The sequence below is a fragment of the Acomys russatus genome, chromosome 3 (assembly GCF_903995435.1).
Source record: "Acomys russatus chromosome 3, mAcoRus1.1, whole genome shotgun sequence".
NCBI lineage: Eukaryota > Metazoa > Chordata > Mammalia > Rodentia > Muridae > Acomys > Acomys russatus.
In genome coordinates this window covers 19,496,362-19,515,222 of record NC_067139.1, presented here as the reverse complement: position 1 = coordinate 19,515,222, position 18,861 = coordinate 19,496,362, and the positions used below count along the sequence as shown (strand labels likewise).

Below are 18,861 nucleotides of genomic sequence, written 5' to 3'. Positions count from 1 at the left end.
TTTATTCACGACAATCTCCTTAACAATGGTGAAGCATGCATGCTGCTCTTGCCCTGAGGAGTGCTGCCCACAACTCCAGGATTTTACCTTTAATACTGCTGGGGCGGGGGCGGGGCGGTGGGGTGGCTTCTGGTCACGTGATAAGCATAGTATGGTTGTGGCAACTACAGAGCTAGCAAACAGGGGGCTGTGCTGAGAAGACACTGCCTGTGTGCTGAATCCCAGGGACTCCTAGAAACTCAGACACAACGCAGTCACTGCTACATGCACTGAAGGGGTTCGGAGCTTCTAGAAACTCTCCTGTCACGATCAACTGAGGCAACACAATCAATTTAAAACTTAAAAGTCAGGGGCTGGAGAGGTGGCTCAGTGGTTAAGAGGTCCTGAGTTCAATTCCCAGAGACCACATGGTGGCTCACAACTGTCTAGAACAGGATCTGACGCCCTCTTCTGGCCTGCAGGTGTATATACAGATCACTCACATACATAAAATAAATAAGTAAATCTTAAAAACAAAAAACAAAACAAAAACCCAAAGCTTAAAAGCCACTAAAGGTGTGGTAAACTCAAATCAGTGAACGTAGCACAGGTACAGACCAGAGCCACCATGAACAGGGGAAGGTTGAAGGCCAATGCTAGTATCACACCTCCTGGGAGAAGAAACAGAAAGCCTCTCCTCAGGGCATCAGTGGCAGGAGATGGGCCGACTGATACAAAGGCTCAGTCAGGTGGGTGGCTCTATATAATTCCATGTAAGTTCAATGAATCTTTTGTTTAGATTTCGCCTGTATAAATAAAACAATATAGTATTAATCTTCAGAATAGGGCAATTAAAGACACATTGAAGGTGAACCACGGAAGAAAACACTTCATACCACATGGCAGGGAGTAGAACAACAAAGAGAGTCCTGGGTTTTCCTGTCAGGAAGTCCCTGGCACACTGGAGACAGTTGTAAGAGGATTATGTCAACTTCGCTGAAAAAGGCATATGCAAATGTGGGAGGGGAGGCACGGCAGCAATATCAGCACCCGAGGCAAAGGTAGAAGAAACTACAAGTTCATGGCCAGCCTGAGCTATGTACTAAAGTAAAGCATAAGGGATGTGTAATTAGAAAGAGGTTCCCAATATTTAGGGTAAGGTGGCAGGTGATCTGAGGCAACCAGAACCCCACATTGATGCTGTCAGCGAGTGACTCTTCCGAGGACCACTGCACCCAACAGCCTCTTTCTGTGTGTGGATGCCATAGCAAGGTATCGTAGAGACTGTTACACTAACAGGTGGCAGGACAGCTTGTGAACCAGTGGAGAAGAAACGAGGGAGGTAAAATATAAAGATCTGGCAAGGCTGTGGAGAAACAGGGGTCCTTGAAATGGCACAATATGATAGTACAGTGGGTATGGAAATCAGAAGGGAGAGGACCCTAAACTTCCATAAAATCAGCAATCTACCTCTGCTATTTATCCAAAAGAACCAAAACCAGGGCCTCGAAGAGAAGCTTCTAGACCCCTGTACTGAGCAGTGACATTTGCAATAGCTGGAAGGCAGAAGCAACTCAAGGGACTACGGCTGACCAAAGGAGAAACAAGGCAGGGCTGTAACAGTGGTGCACTCTGCCTAGCGGGAACGTAGGTGGACACCAGAAGCCTTGAGGGCATTATGCTAAGGACATAAGCCAGTTTCAAAGGGATGAGCCACTTCATTTATTAAAGAAACTGGAGGGTAAATGTAGACACAGAGTTAAAAGGGGCCCCCAGAGGCCATGCCCCACCACAGGCTTTGGGGGTGGAGCAGGGCAGAGATGGGACCTGACTATGTACAGAGCTTCTCTTTGTGACTGTGCAAAGCCATGTAACACAACTGAACTGTGAACTCAGTGGTGCACAATGCAAAGCTAATGCTGACTTGTGGTACCTGTCCCCTCTTCATAACTGTTTCACTTAAACACTGCAAAACACTAGCAATAGTGTGGGAAAGCATAGTTAAGTGTGGCTGGGGATATAGGTTCTGAGGAGACTTAAGCTGCAGGTTCAACGTCTAGATGCTAATCGTCTGCAGAAGCAGCCAGGGCAACTCAGACTGAAGAACGAGAAAGGAAAAGAGCCAGCAATGGTGCGTGTGTTCCCCTCATGGGGAGGATTCAAGGGAGAACCCTGAAGGGGCTGAGGGAACAAGAAGCTTTCTAATGGTGACACAGGCAGGAACCAGATAAGGGACATTCATCTTAAAATCTGGTTTTTATTTCTGGAAGGAAGAAAAAAAAAAAAAAAAAAGACAATGTTACCTTTGAGTGTACATCAGAGATGTGGAAGGAAAACCAAGACATGAGCTGTGTGGCTTTGGCGCCTTACAGCCTGGGGCTCCTCCCCAGCAAAGGGGCAGCCAAGCACCAAAGGTCTTGCTGTAATGAGCCTAGCCCACTGCAGGTTCACCATTAACACAGCTACTAATGGGAGAAGAAGTCGCCTTCCCTAGAGGCCACATCTTAGGTTGCAGGCAGAGATGAGTGAGAATAAAGGCTGTGACTTGAGAGGCAACAAACAACTCTGAGGAATATTGGAATAGGAGACCAAAAGCTGGCTTGAGCCAACTGTTATAAGGAGGGGACAGGTACCACAACTCAGGCTTTGGTCAGGAAGTGGCATCCTTGGAACATTGTAAAAGGAGTGTAAAGAGAATGTAATCTTGCCTTAGTTTGAGTCCAAGGTGAAAACATTATTAGGGTTCTTGACCCCACTCCTAGTACCACGGATTGGTGGCGGGGATCTCGGTGGATACCTCCAAGTTCGGTCCACTGGCGGTGTGGCTTCTTCTGTCTTGTAGATGATCTGCTAGACTCCTGAGAGTTACGCCAGGGGAACTGCACCACAGAACTACTGGGGGATGGTCTGATGGTATTTTGATGATCATTAATAAAAAGCCATCCCACGTGGGCAGGGCAGATGAGATAGGTGTTGCTAAGGTTACCAGGCTTAGAAAGATAGAGGAATGCTGGGAAGGAGCAGAGGAGCAGGCAGAAGGTCTGGAGCAGGAGGGAGAACCCTGAGAACTCTTATGAGCGAGTGCTAGGACAGCAGACACATGCCCAACAGTGTTACAAGCGCAGCGGTTACAAACTGTTATAGTTGGAAGGAGGAGGAGAAAGGGATAGAAGCCATCTCAAGAAAAGGAAAGAAAGCACCAAGGAGTAGCAAGAAGGAAACACCTGGAGCACACCCAAGTTATCACCTTTTCTAAAATCAAGAGTTGCGAGGCTGGAGCTCATTCTGAAGCCTAAGCTCTGGCGGTGAACAACTCTCGTGTGGCCTACACACGGCCCAGCAAGCTGCTGCCTAGGTGGGCTTGCAGAAGGCAACACGATCTACCTGACCATGTACAGGACAAGCCCAAACCTCACCCTGCCTTCTGAGCTCCCAAGCGACAGACACCTGTCAAATCACTTCCCACTCACCTTCTCAGAAGACAGGCAGTGGTGACAGAAGAGCAGTGACCAAATTCCTCCAACAAACTTACTCATGCACATAGAAACATCTGTGAACTGGGCTTAAACAATGCAGGAGAGTCTCAAATTGTAAAGATATTTACTAAAATGGCAGCCCTCTCATTCTCACCACCATGAAGTGCCAATGGACTCCTGCATCCTGAGTGGAACTCAGCTTAGCTTGACTGTAGCCCCCCTAATAACTCTGCTTTCTACACAGTCCCCAGCACATCAGAAACAAACCTTCAAGAGCGCTGTGTAGGGCTGCATGAACAGATTTTGGTGGCCAGCACATGAGGAAGGTGCTGAACGTCTTTGATACCAACCATCAGGCACACATTGGCATGATCAAAACCAGCAGAAAGGCCTCCTCCTCTGATTCAAATCGCAGGAACCCTCTGTTCTTGTCATCACTTGTGACACACACGGGAATCCCTGTAGCTCAGCCATTAGTGTGACCCTTGACCTCCTGGCTTCCTAGGGACTCACATGCCTTTTCCCAGCAGTTTTTATATCAGTTTTTCCAAGATCGTTTCCCATAGGATTTATTTTTTAAGATTTCTCTAGGAAACCGGCTCCCTTCCTTCCAGTCCTTCAACCCTGGTATCAAACCACTCTAAGAGGACTCTATCCAAAGCTAAACAACCTTGGGGATTTACTCTCTAGAGTCTCCCAGGGACCCCTGACACTATATTCAAACAGCTGTTATGTATGGATAAGGCCAGTGAATACATAGCAAAGAAACAAAGGCAGGGTATGTCCTCCACGAGTGGGACTTGGATCTAAATATAGCTAATGGCTGGACAGAGCATGGGCTACCAGGAGCAGAGTCCAGAGCTGTAATAGGAAGACTAGGCTGTGTGAGTCAGCTGGCTAAACACCAAAACATGACATAACTTGAAAGTATTACTCAAATGATACTTTTTAACCTGATGATAATCTTACCCCCTTGGAAAGTTCTATATTTAAATGTACATGTGCCGTCAGTGTTTCCGCCAGTACGCGAAGGACATAGGCTTCATTAAGTTGGACTGAGCAACCTTGAGTGGATTATTCAAGACTGTCTGCCCAGTGAAGCAGATCATGCTAGCCTTTGTACATAAAGAATAAGAGTGAAGACCTTAAAAACAAAAAAACAAAAAAACAAAAAAAACCAACAAAACCAAACCATAGACCAAGGAGGTTAACTTGAAAGCTCTCCTTCCCTGTGTCATGAAAAATTCAAAAGAGGCACAAATATAGTTCCGGGTTTTTTTTTTCTTTTTACAGCTGATTTTTTTAAAAAATGCAAATTTTCTTTTAAATTATACTTTATGAAACTTCAAATTGAACCAAGAGCTTTTGGTATATTCAAAACTGGGAAGGAATTATCTCCCTGATGGAAATGGATCTGAAGGGTTTGTGGCCTCTGAGAAGAGACGCCCACAAGTGGTTGAAGAGCCATGAATAAGCACGCCCTCCACAGCATGAACGCTTGAGCACACGGCGCAGACAGCACAGCTCCTAGGATGGAGTGCGTGTGCCTGCGATCACATCTGAAGCTGTGAGCCACTGACAGGAAGCCAGGTGAGGATTGTGAGGCGAAGAACAGAAAAAGCGCCCAGACAGTCCAAGTTTTCCCGATTTAAAATTCAAGCCACGGCACGCCATTTTCTGCCTCCCCTGGCAGATACAGTGAAGGAGATGAAATGGTCCGATCTCCACAGCTTTTTCAGACAGCATTTTGGCAACACCTATCAAATTCCTCAATTATGGACCCACTGTTTACAACAGGGAGTTGCCAACTCTCAGACTCGCAGAAGGAATGTGCCCGCACACACGTGCATAGTCATAAGCAACTGTGTACGTAAGAAAGGGCATGAGAATAAAACGAGGCAGGACAAGACCTGGCCACGTGGGTAAAGAGTGTGCAGGCATTTCTCACACTGGTCTAGCAACTTCCATTACTATGGCAATTTATATAAAGTTTAAAATTTCTGAAGAAATACTTGGTGTGGCAACATGGAAAATCCTGTAAGACGCATGCTAATAATGCTGTTCTTTTAGATAACAAGGTTTGGCTCCCGGCCCCCACATGGCAGCTCACTATTTATAAATCTCCTTCCCATAGGATCCAGTGCCCTCTTCTGGCCTTGGAGGACACCAGGCACACACATGGGGAACATACATAAATGCAGGCAAATTCTCTCATCACAAATATAATAAAATAAAAAATGAAAAAGGTTCACATCTGGTGAAACATCTAAACTGGGAACAAGGGCACTGAGATTGGCTCATTGGGAAGGCACTGTCCTGAATATCCCTGAAGATGTCTTAATACACTCACAAGACAGGAAGGAGAAACACTCCAAGGAGCCTGCTTCCCTCTGCAGGTGAGGGAGATGGGCAGTCGGGCCTGGCACGCCATCTGTGCTGCGTAAGGTCCTTCCCTAAGTGCCTGGAAGGGATGAGAATACATTCCTGCTCTCAAATGCGAATCCAGGCAGGGCCTATTCTTACTGTGCTCTGCCCTTTCAGTACCAAAAAGCAACTTCTCAGTAGATGGAACACAGACGAGTTTGCACAAACAAATCTTACCTCACCAGCCTCTCTCTGCCTGTCTGTGTCTAGCTCCCCACACCATGACTCCACCTCTAGAATCTTTGCCTTTGTGTCGTCCTTCTCCACAATTTACTGTCCTTTGTTAAAATGGCACCTAAGTTCTTATGTCTAATTCCATCTTTGGCTACTTCGTTTCTGTGGTTCGTGCATGAAGTTAGTGAAATGGCCTCCCCATATACCTTTTCCTTCAGTTCACTTGTCTCACAGGTTCAATTAAGGAGCTGAAGAGTATAGAGAGACACAACTAGTTCAGTCAGCATAGGAGAGAAAAAAAAATGTGATTTCAAAAGGGAGCCGTAATATTTCAATAAAACGACATCAATAGGTTTGGGAAGAGATTAGGCTATATATAAAACGGTCCAAATAGATAAGAGAAAATGAGAATATAAAGAAAAATCAAGCAAACCAGAGCATATAAATGTGCACTCAAAAATGTTCAGGTGTGTTTTTGTGTACAGTTTACATGTGGCCAACTATAAAGAGATCCAAACTAGATGCAATAGCGTACAACTGAGTGTGCTTTCCCAGAAAACAGCCCTCCATTCACAAAGGCTTTCACTCCTCTAAGTAGCAAATGGAATTACACCGTGTGTGCACATATACATGTTATGGACCAAGCCCAGCCAGTGGTTTGCTCAAGTGTGGCAAATGCCCTGCCAGTGAGATATATTCAAGATCTTCTTTCCAAAGGGTCTTAGTTACACATCACTGATTGCCAAATACCTACATATTTATGAGTTTTAAAATAAAGTGATTACACTTGCGCACTTTGAAGACTTCTTAGAGATTACCAAATTTTTATAATGGGTAGAGCCAGCATTAGAATTCTAAAGCACAGTAAACTCATCATAAGAACAAAAGACCCCATATGCTACTGAGCATCACAAGTCATGCTTGAAGGCGTCAATTATCATGAGGTAGGGGAGCCATTCAAGCAGTTGTGCACTGGGTTTTAATGTCTGTAACCTTTCTCAGTGTTAAGTAGCTCGTTTTTGAGGAGGAAGTGAGAGGGCCCATCAGGACATGAAAGTTACACAGGAGACTCTAACAAATGCCCACTGGGTTCAGACACACAGGGGCACAACCATGTGTGGAAGCCAGAGGACAATCTTGGATGTTGGTCTTTGCCTTTCACGTTGTCTGAGACAGGGTCTCTGTTTACTGTTGCATGTGACAGGTGAGCTAGCCCACAGGCACTGTAGGAACCCCAGATAACATCCACTTACACTGTAGTGCCTGGCTTTTACACTGAGTTCTGGGATTCAAACTTAGGCTCTCACATCTGCATGGTGAGCATTTTCACCTACTAAACTCTTTTAACCAATGAACCATCTCCCCAGCCCTAGCTTTTTGAGGCAAGCTTTGACAGAATCTAGCATTCAACTGACTCTTGTCTCTGCCTTCAGGCACTGTGGCACCACACCTAGCTTTCACCTGAGCGCTGGGAAACCACCTCAGGTCTTCGCGCATTTGCAGCAAGCGAATTACTGAAGGAGCCATCTCTCCAGCCCCTACAAACAATCCTTCTTAAAGAAAAGAGTTCAATGTAATGTTATTTTATGTTTATGTGTGGTTGCCTGCTTGTCTGTATGTATACCATGTGCTTGCAGGTACCCACAGAGGCCAGAGAAGGGTGTTTGAACCCACGGAACTGGAATTACAAACAGAAGTGAGCCACCCAACGTGGGTGCTGGGAACCGCATGGTCCTCTGGAAGAATAGCAAGTGCTTTTACACACTGAGTCATTCCCCCCAGCTCCCCAAAACCCATGGTTGCACATACATTTTTGTTTGTGCCTATTTTTATTTCAGTTTTTCTGGTCTTACTCTGTAGTACTCCATGTCCCTGAACTTACTGTGTAGCTCAGGCTAGCCTAAGATTCACAGCAATCCTCCTGCCTCGGACTCTCGGGCACTGGGATTATGGGCACGTGTCACTATACCTGCTCAATGCCCCTTCTTCTCAAGCAGACATGTCCTTGTGGTCCAAGTTACCACTGGGCACCGGCCGCCTGACCTCATTGTCCCTGTGACAGAGCCTTCACACTCAACAGCACTATGCGACTAGAGAGGCGCCATTAACATGACACTTGCTGAAGTAGGAAAGCGAACCGGGCTACAAGTCCGCTCATATCCTTGGCGAGATAATGGCAGCCAAGCCAAGGCTGCCCAGGATGGCGGTTGGCTTTCCCTTGACTAATAGCCACCTCTATGTGGTAACAATGGCAGGGCTTATTTCTGGTTCTACTTATTTTCTTTGTAAAGGTTGCTGACAGTTGTCTCATATTTCCTACCTGTACAACGAGGAACAATTACACATGTGAATTTGTAAATAGAAAAAAGTTATGATACCAGCTTTTAAAAACAATCGCTTATTTTGTAAAGTAAGTTCACTAGGTAGAGCATGAATGACCCCTGAGGAGCAGGAAGAGAACTTAGCTAGATTTATGAGAGAAGCTATGTATCCACCTCTGAGCCTTTGTTTTAGCTCTAAAATAGTTAAAAGCTAATATGCATATGGTCATTCCATGTATTAGTGTATTAACATGGCCCACAGCATTCATTCTGATTTAGACACTCTAATCTGTTTTCAGTGGTAAACAGATCCCTTGAACACATGATTGCTGTTTTGACCAGAAAGATGGTTCATTTCCCAATGGCTCTACCAGTATTGGCTTCAAACAAATCCATTTTCTTACACAGCTCTAAAATGAATCTGGGGGGTAAAAACAAACAACTGCTTTAAAACCAAACCAAACCAAACCAAACCAAACCTACACACGTGGACCAACAGTCGAGCACAGCTTCAGTCTCGAGTCTTATCACTGAGGAGAGAGGATATGTGGCTTTCTGGAAGGACTGTTCCATTCTCTCCTCATCTTTACGTTCCATGACCATGTGTTCCCCTGGAGCCCACCCACAAGCTTGTCTCGAGAAGCAGCCCCATGGCAGACACCGTTCTGACCACCTGTCCCCACTGGCCGCAGGCTGATGTACTGGACAGAGGCAATTGCCTCCTGAGGAGAGGGGTACTGGTCCATCTGAGCCTTGTCTGGCTAGCTTGGCATCCATCTCACTTGTTCAGATTGGACTTGCCAATAGGGGGAAGGACCCTGGGCATAGGAAGCTACTCATTAATCTGCAAGTCTAGACTTGACACTGGCCAGATCAGTCTCCACTGTCTTAAAAATATTCAAGTGGCTTCTACTTGCCCCTCTCAGTGGAGACTGTTCTCAGTGGGAAGGTGAGCAGGGTACGGGCTGGGACATAGCAGTCTTGGCGTGTTACTTCACACCAGTCTACTGAGCTCCTTGGCGAGATTACGAGTGGAAGATCTCAGGATCGCTCACACGCCCTTTGCAGCACTGCACGAACTTTTCAAAAGTGGAAAGCCACCAAGTCCTGAAATTGGACCTAGGACCATCGTTATACAAGGACCTAAGACCTTGGATGGGGGTGGGTTTTGCAGACTGGGGAAACTTAAGAGGGGGCACAGTTCATTTGGGCCACACAGGGGAGCAAGAGAAAGGTAGTGCGTACCATGGGAACCTGCCAAAGCTGGCCTTCTGGGTTCTCAGCCTTGCTAGGTCCACGGTTGGAGATCCTAAATTCCCTTCCATGAACAAAAACACAGAGACTTCTGAGAAGGATAAGAGGATCACAGGCCCTCTGAGGCCTTTATGTTCTACTCAAAAGTTAAATACAAAAGCCTAAAAAAGTTGGCGACTTCCTGTTGCAGGGACCAGCAAACTTTGAGCCACACGGGTCCTACCAGGACTCAGATCTGTCCTTGTAGCAGACACAATCATGGACAATCCATGCATAGATGGTCACAACTGTGTCCTACACAGACATACAGTTTCACTCTGCTGCATTTTCACTTGAAGAGTCCTCTTGGTTTCTAAGTCATTAGGCAAAAGGGAAGCCTGCTCTTAGCTTGCATACTATACAAAACCAGGTGTGGAGTGGGGTCCACCTCACAGGCTTCCACACTGCCAACTACTGTGCTAGTCCAGAGCTGAGCACAGTACCTGGCCTAAAGTCATCAATGCAGACACACGTGCAGGCTCCGCATGCCCTGCCCCCATCTCGCCCCCAGAAGCACCATGGGGAGAACACAGGAGATGAATGGAGACATTTGTTTTGATTCCTTCTGTGTCCATGGCTCTCTCTATGAACTTTCATTTTCTCTGGATTTGACTTCCCTACATGGGAAGCACAGCTCACTAGCAGGTGACTACGAGGCTCTGCTACCTATGAATGTCCATGATCTTCCTCCTGGCTATGGGATGTCATCACACTCATAAATGAACCCTCACTCCATGCGAGGCTGATCTGTAGCTGGCAGAGAAGGACCTTGCGTTCTGGTATGAATCTGGAAAATGCTGGGGAGATGTCAGATTTCAGTTAATAGGCAGCTGAGGTACCACACAAAGGCAAGGCCAAGAGGAAAACTTGTTGCATATATACTATGGCTGGATTGCTAGTAACACGTGTGTTTTTTACCTGCGGAGCTAAGCAGCTTCCCCAGCAACCCTACACCACTGTGTCGTACACTGATCTAAGGCTGAAGCTGAGTGTATACACGGAGATCACGCTGTGAGAGGGCCAGGAGAGGAAGGGGTTTAGGAGGGAGCTGAGAATGACTGGTCAGGGTGTGCTGTGACGGTGCCTGCACAGGTTGGGGCAGTGGTCCAAGAGCACCCAGAAGAGAGAAGACTCACTAGCTTGGTCAGAGGGTACCATTCTATCCACTTATACAAATGAAATGGCAAGAATCGGGAGAGCCGTGGGAAGCTACGGTAGAGCTGGGGCTGTGACTCTGCATGGTTAGCCAGGAGGCTCTGAGTTTCTTTCATTAGCAGTCCCTTACACAGAATCAAATCTGAGAAAGCTGTGGCAAGAAGACAGCATCAAGACTTACAGAGCAGCCCGGCCGGCAGGGTCTGGATGAGCAAGGGGGAAGCAAGGAGATGGTGGCAGACTGGCACCATGCACAATGAGCTCCGACTCCCAAACAGGGGGCAACAGAGCCTTGTCAGCTGTGCATGAAGAAACAGACCAAACTCAAAGTGGCCCCCCCAAGCACTTCTGGTGAGTGACACGGGCATGCAAATAAAGGGTGTGGTCTCTAAGCCTATGCTGGCAGGTAGATTCTTAACAAAACGTGTGTGCGAGAGATGTAGGAAGGCAGGAGGCTTCACAAAGTTTGCTATAAAAAAATACTAATCGTAAATGGTATAGGAAGAGACCCTGTTACGAGCAGTCCAAAGTGGTGACACAGCTGTGGGTGGCAAAGAGAAAGCCAACGCCTTTGAAGAAAGAAAGAAGAACTTGTCAATCTTCTGAAAGCCTGGGAGATAGCTGTGTGACTCCTCCAACTCCCAGGACGAGCCTCCTAGAAAAGGACACAGGCCTTCTAGGGTCACTGCTCAGCACGTAAGCAAAGCCCACCACAGCCTACCTGGACACTCACCTTTTCCATTAACAGCTAAGCCCGTGGCCATGGCAGCAGTCACAGGGCCAGAAACCTGAGGCACGAGTGGGTGTATGCGGGGCCTGCTCCCCATCCTGGCTCGCTCTGCACCAGGGCCCAGCAAAGCTCCGACGGGTTTCTCTGCAGTCACCTCTGGCGCTACGGTGTCCTCGGGACCCTGCTCCACAGGGCCCAGCTTCTCAGGGCTCTCCCCCTGAAAGCTGTCGCCCGAGGTCCTGCCCTTAATGGGGCTCTTAGGCACAAGAATCTTGATCCCTGACTTGGCGAGGTCCATGTTCTTGCGGCTTGCAAGAGCTGGGGCTGTGTTTTTCCTGAACTTCTGGCTGGTAGCCAACAGCTGGCTGTTTTTGGATTCATGATCTTTGCCTGCCACGAGTGCTTTGGGGTTAGTCTTGGGAAGGCTGCTGTGGGTGGACCTGGAGATCTGCTTCCGGGCATTGCTCGGGGAGGCTCTGTTGGCGCGGGCCAGGCTACCTTCCTTTTGCCTCTCGCTGTGGTGCCGGTTGAAGTCATGGATGTATTCCTCACAGTTTACCAGGTGCTGCTCTGGCTCCCACGTGTCGTCCTCACTGTCATAGCCTTTCCAGCGCACCAGATACTCTGTCTTTCCTTTCTTGTTTTTCCTTTTGTCAACAATTCTTTCCACCTATGCATGAGAGAAAGGTTAAAAACAAACCTCATTACTCAAGAAAGCTATGAGCTTAACAAGGAAACATCACCATCAATCACCATGACCACTGTCACCAGCACCACCACAGGCCATAGAGCTCTTCTTCTCTTTCCTGCCCCCAATCAAAAAAAAAAAGGAAAAAAAAAAAAAAAAAAAAAAAAAAAAAAAAAAAAAAAAAAAAAAAAAAAAAGAGAATGGTAACAGAGTACTCGGAATTCTGACAACTTCCTTGCAACGAGCACAGGCTACCTGCTTATATTTCTTACTCAAAATGTATGACTGGTAGGCATAAATCAAAATGCTACGTGGATTTTTAGGTTACTATCCAGTTAAAGTCTGTTTCAACCACACATCCAACAAAACTAAAACAGAAGGAAGCAGCCTCCCCCAAGTTGGGGCTCAGGCAGGAGGAGTGTTACCATTTCAAGGCCAGTTAGGGCTAGAACAAAAGGGCCCTAGTCTTAAAACACAACTGGTGTTTTATCCACAAGAAATATTGGTACTTTCAGAAATGTATCTTCATTTTAGGTATAAAATGGAAATACACTGGTAGCTATAAAACCAAAAACATATCCACATGAGGTAAATGGTTTCGTTACGATTCAAATGGGCTTTTTATTTTGACACTCAGCCCCACCCTCTGAGTTGGCTCTAACAAGTACAGCTGGGGCAGCATGAAGCCCCGAGTCTATGCTGGCCATCCGTGGATGACCAGCAGCAACCGCCCTCCGTGTTATGTGCAGCCAGCTCAACCAAAGGAGCATGAGGGTCTGGTAAATGTGACTTTGATGCACTAACACCAACGAGACTGCTCCTCTTAATGGAATGTTCTAGGCCAGTCAAGCTATTTCCCCTCAAATTTTGGTGTGAATTTTTATGCTGATAAGCTTTAAAAGAAGGTAATATTCATCTTTTAGTGATGATTGATATGTCATGTATCAAATATACATCTATTATTGTAATGCATTCAGTTACTTTGACATTTTAAATGTAAACGGCCGACTTACAATTCAGACAAGGAAAATATTTGACATTAATGCCCACGTTACTGCAGAAATACCCATAATCTGTTGTGGCACCTACACGTAAAGTAAATACCACTAGACTGTTCCATGGTGGTCAGGTGTGATTTTGTGTCATGTCTGGCAGGCAGAGGCTCAAATCAGCTAACCGCTCTTTAATTAGGGCTGCAAAGGTCTAAGTCTACCAGTTTTTAAGAACATGAGTGTGTTTCTTGCACAGTTACAGATTATAAGACCCAGTGAGTACCAAGTTCTCTCTACTCCAAATTAATGCATGTCAGCTGACTACAGCTGCAAGAGCATGTGGAAATACCCCATCTTTATCTTCAAAGATATTCTTTATTCTTAAAAACAAACAAGCTCCCTAACATATCTGTACTTAAGATACAGAATTAAAGCCCTTAACTGTAGGCCAGCCTCAATTTAAACATTCATTATTGCTTCTGTGTGAGGCGAATTAAGACTTGTCTCACTGGGAGGCAGATTTTACAAGCAACAGACCTCCTGCGGCCAAGAGTTACTGTCAAGTGGGTGAGCTGGTCCACATAGCTGCTCTGTAAGATACTGACAAACTCTCACTTGGGAATAGTTACACACACAGGTGCATGCCTTCCATAGAAATAAAAGGAGAATTTCTGGAAAATTTCTCAAAAGTCACTTTCATGACAGTTTTAAAGTGTTAAATGTGCAGGGGAAAGAAATTATACCTTAAAGAAAAACTGTGTTTAAGGCTATTTTTGCTCCTTATATCCATTTTTACCTCTAGAAGTATGGACTCAACCAGAACACCCTCTTTTCCCTCACTTCTACGTCCTTAAAGCTGAGGTGGCGATGTGGGGACACAAGGTTTCTTTCTTTCTCTTCCTCTGGGCCCTAGGACCCTGCCCCTTTCTTTGTAGCACAGGAACCAGCCTCAGCCGTTACCTGGGAACACACACGTCCTCTCAAATGCTCAGGGCTGGACTGTTCAGAGATGCCAACAGAAGGCAATATTGAGCCAGTGGGCACCTTACAAGCACTGCTAAGGAACAGATGGCTTACGCTTCAGAGTCACACAATATCCCAACCACTCAACTTGTCTCAGAGGCAAGGAAGCAGAATCAATCAAACAATAAATAAATCAGTGACATCTAAAAAAGCTAAACACGGAGTATCTTGTAGTATCCTATGCTAAAAATAACAATTTTATTAACTTATTTAAAATATAAAACCCATTGTTTGAGTCCACCGTAGTCTGTGGTTGCCAGCCCGTCACAGACTGTGGGGAACAATCAGACACTTGGTGACGGATTCAGCATGGGGTTGACACCATCAGGTGACCAGGAGGCAGTAAACCTGGTATTGGACAGGTGAAGTTACAGAAGACTCACACTGCACAAGGTACCAAATTCAAATGTCACACCCTGGGGACAGGAGTACCATGTTCCTACTCCCACTAGAGGCCACTGTCTCCTCTGACACTGGAAGCTGCTATGGGTGGACTACGCATCTGAGTTGCCACCGTTAATTAATGTACAAACAGATATCACTCACATTAACCAAACTGTTGAAACCGTAAACCTGAAATTATTTCCTGAGCCCTTTCACTGTGGCAAGGGGGGAAAACTGTCAGAGAGGAACACAAAGACTCATCTTTCCTCGAGGTCTTCTCAGACCTTTCTGAGCTTCGACACCCTGGATAACTGTTCCCCAGATCTCTTAGAAGCACCTTTCTCACAGTATATATAAAAGGCGCTGCTCCAGTGACATAAGGTCAACGCCAAGAATTTCATACAACTCTGTGGAAGGAGCTAACGTACAGACCCACAGGAAAGCCAGCACTCACTGAAGGAAGAAGGCATGAAAATGCCACCCAAATCACTGTCTTAATAATGCTACCCACGGTCACACATGAAACGCAAATTTCAACATAAAATTCAAACTCTATGCTCAAGTTCTTTGAGTTAGGATTTTCTTATAAAACTCAATCTAAAAGCCAAAATGTGGAACAAGTAAAAGCCAAGCTTCTGTAATATTACAGATCCCTGCTGATGGCTTGCAGAACTCTGAATCAACCTCCAAGGAGTAGGTGGAACACCCAAACCACCTTTTTTGGGACTACAGTCTAGGGTCCCCATGCCCAGCAATATACCAAAGTGCCCAGGGTGCAGACAACAGAAAGGCTCAGCAGGGATGCAAGCGAAGAACACTTGGCTCCACCACTGTGGCAGTTTAAGGAAAACCAGCACAAGGCATGCAAAATGCTGTTGCTAGTTCCAAAGCCCAGACAGCAGACATCTGGCATGACCAATCACTGTGCACACCGTCCCTGTGGCAGCATGTTTGCCTGACATTATGAGGAGGCTCCTTCGACCAGCAGCATTAAGTCACAAACAATGCTGGGTGGAGAGAGTAACATATTAAAACTCTACTTACAGAAAAAGAACGTTGGTATCTTGTAAGATGCAACAGATAAAAAAGATGTATCAGCCGCTGAAAAAAGTTGTCATAACTGTTAAGAACAAGAAAAGTTGCCTCATGTTGTAAGGGTAGTTTTTATGTAATGGTCTGACACACTTTCTGGCTTTATCCTGACATAAAAGTAATACAGACTCCACAGAACCTTTACTTCAGACTTTGGCATCCTGACCTTCAAGACTAGTGAGAGCACAGCTGGGTCCTGCTGTGCTGCACAGCTGCAGCACCCTGTCACCAGGGGAAACAGCTGACTCCCTATGGGGTCCTGAGCTGCTAAGCTGCAATGCTCCTTGGGTATTGTGTGAAACGCATTTTTAAAAACATTTTCAACTTCTAACCGGTTTACCAAGAGGTAATCCCATCCTAAGCCAAGCATTTGTATTACAAAAATAGAGTGTTCCAAGGCCAGAAAGGAGGAAGGATTTAAACACAACTATCTAAAGACTCTATGAAGAAACCCCAGAAGAAAGTGGAGGGGAATGGGTTCTTAGAACAGGGAAACACGTCACACCGGCTTTGGCTTTGCAGGAGACATGCTTTATAGCTGGCAGCATTCAGACAAAAAGCACAACCAGAGGACAAAGCCTGGGTTGAAAGGAAAGTAGAAATCTAACTGGGTGGCAGACAGGACACGTCACAGGAGCACAAGGACCAAATCGAACTAACTTACTGACGTGCTCAAGCCCCAGGCACATTTCTGAGTAATGATGTGTCTCAAGGCCCTGAAACCACAACCATGCTTCACCAATGGCCGCGGCTTATTGCAGAGACAGGTTACTGTGAGAATCGGCAGAATAAAGGTACAAGGATGGCATGTGTACGGGGCGAGGCAGGCGTAAATTTGTAAGGACTGCTCCCTGTGGAGTCGTACAAGACATACATGTCCAGAACCCTGAAACAAAGAGCTGCTATCTCAGGACTGAGGGGCAAAGGGCCCAGAAGACATCTCTCCAAAGTAGCAAAGCTGGTATTTAAAAAAAATTTAAAAAGTCTCTGTGTATAAATAAAGTGAAGACATCAATTCCCTAATGAGAAGAAACATAACATCAAGGGAATCCTCCAGACAGCCCAATACACAGGGGGCTTGTACTCTAGGGGGTGCAAGGCAGTACTGAGTTTGGCCTCACGCCCAGGGGGTTGATGGAGTCAGCTAAGAAGATCAGAAGTTACACCTCTGTAGTGGTTCAGATGTTTTGTCCTGGGAGAGGCAATCTGTAAGACCCCCAGATAACACTTGGCTAGTTGCATAGCGTGGCGAAGTTCCCACGTAAAGGTGCCCCAGAAAACAAGAGCAAAAGGCTAAGTCGGAAGGTACCTTGGTCAGTACAAAGAATGAGCCAGTGGGGAAGAAACTGACTGAGCCCTTATGAGTTAAATACAAATGTTGAAACAGTTTTCAAAATCCACCCCTGCCTAGACTTAATGGGGCTAGACTGGTGAGCAATTTGCACACCAGGCATCATCAAAAGCAATGGGGTAGACAACCAGTATACAGTACGTATGAGCTACATGCAACACCAAATGAAAACAACAGCTTAGCAGAAATCAGGGAAAGAGACAGCCTTTCAAAACACAGTCACTAGCTGGGCCAATGGCACACACCTGTAATCCCAGCACTCAGGAGGCAGAGGCAGGAGGATCACTGTGAGTTCGAGGCCAGCCTGGTCTACAAAGCGAGTCAGGACAGCCAAGGCCACGCAGAGAAACCTTGTCTCAAAAAACCAAAACAGAACACACCCCGTCACTGGCCCAGCAGCCTCTGGGGCTGCTCGGTTTCCACTTCCCATCTCACTGTAAGAGCACTGGATTGTGGGTGCGTTCTACCACATCCAGATTTCTGTGATTTTTGCAGATTCACACTCAAGGTCTCACACTGTGCAGCAAGTGCCTTGTTCACTCAGCCATCTCTGCAGACAGCCACGTTTCTGTACAAGTAGCATATGCAACTGGAAACATTACAAATCTCAAGTGGGATGACTCCACAGACATATGCAAGTTATAACACTGAAACTCCAGTAAGACTCACGGCTGACTTCACACTGGGAATAATGGACACAGAGAAAAGTGGTATCACACATTCTAGGTGCTGCTTTTAAACCTGCCAGTCTTTCAGAAAATGAACACATTGTTTGCCTATTTATATCCCAATCAGATTCTCTGTCTATTATGGGTGATGTCACTTTTCCTGCCAAGTTTTGTTGCTGTATTTTGGGAGGGGTCATTGTGTGCTTCGTGCATTGTATTGCTCTATTTATGGGCATAGACTTGTAATATACTACACATACCACAGACTTAATAATACAATTACACATAAAAGACTATATATTTATTGAATGAGTCCAAAAAATAAAGTTCTATAATAGGCAGAGCTAGAGACAGGGCAAAGGGCAGAATCTAGGAAAGAGGAAATGTGAACTAGCACAGAACTTCAGAAAACACTCTGTGTGGTACCACAATGGGTTACCCTGTTAGTATATTGTTAGACAGAATGCTGCCCCTCAGCTCTGGGCCATCTGAATGCACAGCACTTTCAACAACATGCCACTTTGCTGTATCCTATTGATAAAGGAGGAGGCTGTCGGTCCCTTTCCAAGCCCTCTATGGAACCATCTTTACTCTACTCAAAACAACTGTCTGCTTTGTGTTGTGAACATTAGATTGTGCTAAATATTTCCACATAAAGAGATTCTATTGCTAGCGGATCCTCTCTACAAAAAATATTGAAGAACTTAAGACTGGAAGAACAAAAATTGAAAGCCCGAGTCCACAGGAAAAACATGTCTTGATTATGTCTGGTGGGCTACATAAAGATGTCAAATGGTAGTGAAACAGGAATCATAAACTGAGCTGATATTTCTTTCTTCTTGGCTGGGGCCACTAGCGTAAGTGCAACTGGCTGCTTTAGCATCTACAAGGACCCTGCTGTGGCCTGAAAGAGGAAATGCAGTGTTCTTGTCATCCATAAAACCTTGGCTAGTAAGTCAAAGTTGACAGAGCATTTCCCAGGGCCAAGGGAATTTCAAAAAGAGTATGGGATGAACATCCTGCCATCTGTTCATGGCTCGTGCAAGGTGAGGGCCCAACGGAAGCAACCGCACAGCCAAGGCGATGAGCCATGTGGTGCAGATCCATATAT

At 45.9% G+C, this 18,861-nt stretch overlaps 1 protein-coding gene across 2 annotated transcripts in view; it reads right to left on the bottom strand.

Annotated features, from left to right (window-relative positions):
- The window catches only part of Cdyl (chromodomain Y like), a 140,438-nt gene that overhangs the window by 46,435 nt on the left and 75,142 nt on the right, over positions 1 to 18,861 (bottom strand). The window contains exon 2 of one of the 2 annotated variants that reach the window (XM_051170020.1): positions 11,556 to 12,222. The exons of the other annotated variant lie outside the window; for it this stretch is intronic. Coding sequence (XP_051025977.1) covers positions 11,556 to 12,222 — 667 coding nt within the window. The remainder of the gene's footprint in view (positions 1 to 11,555; positions 12,223 to 18,861) is intronic. 2 annotated transcript variants of the gene reach the window in all.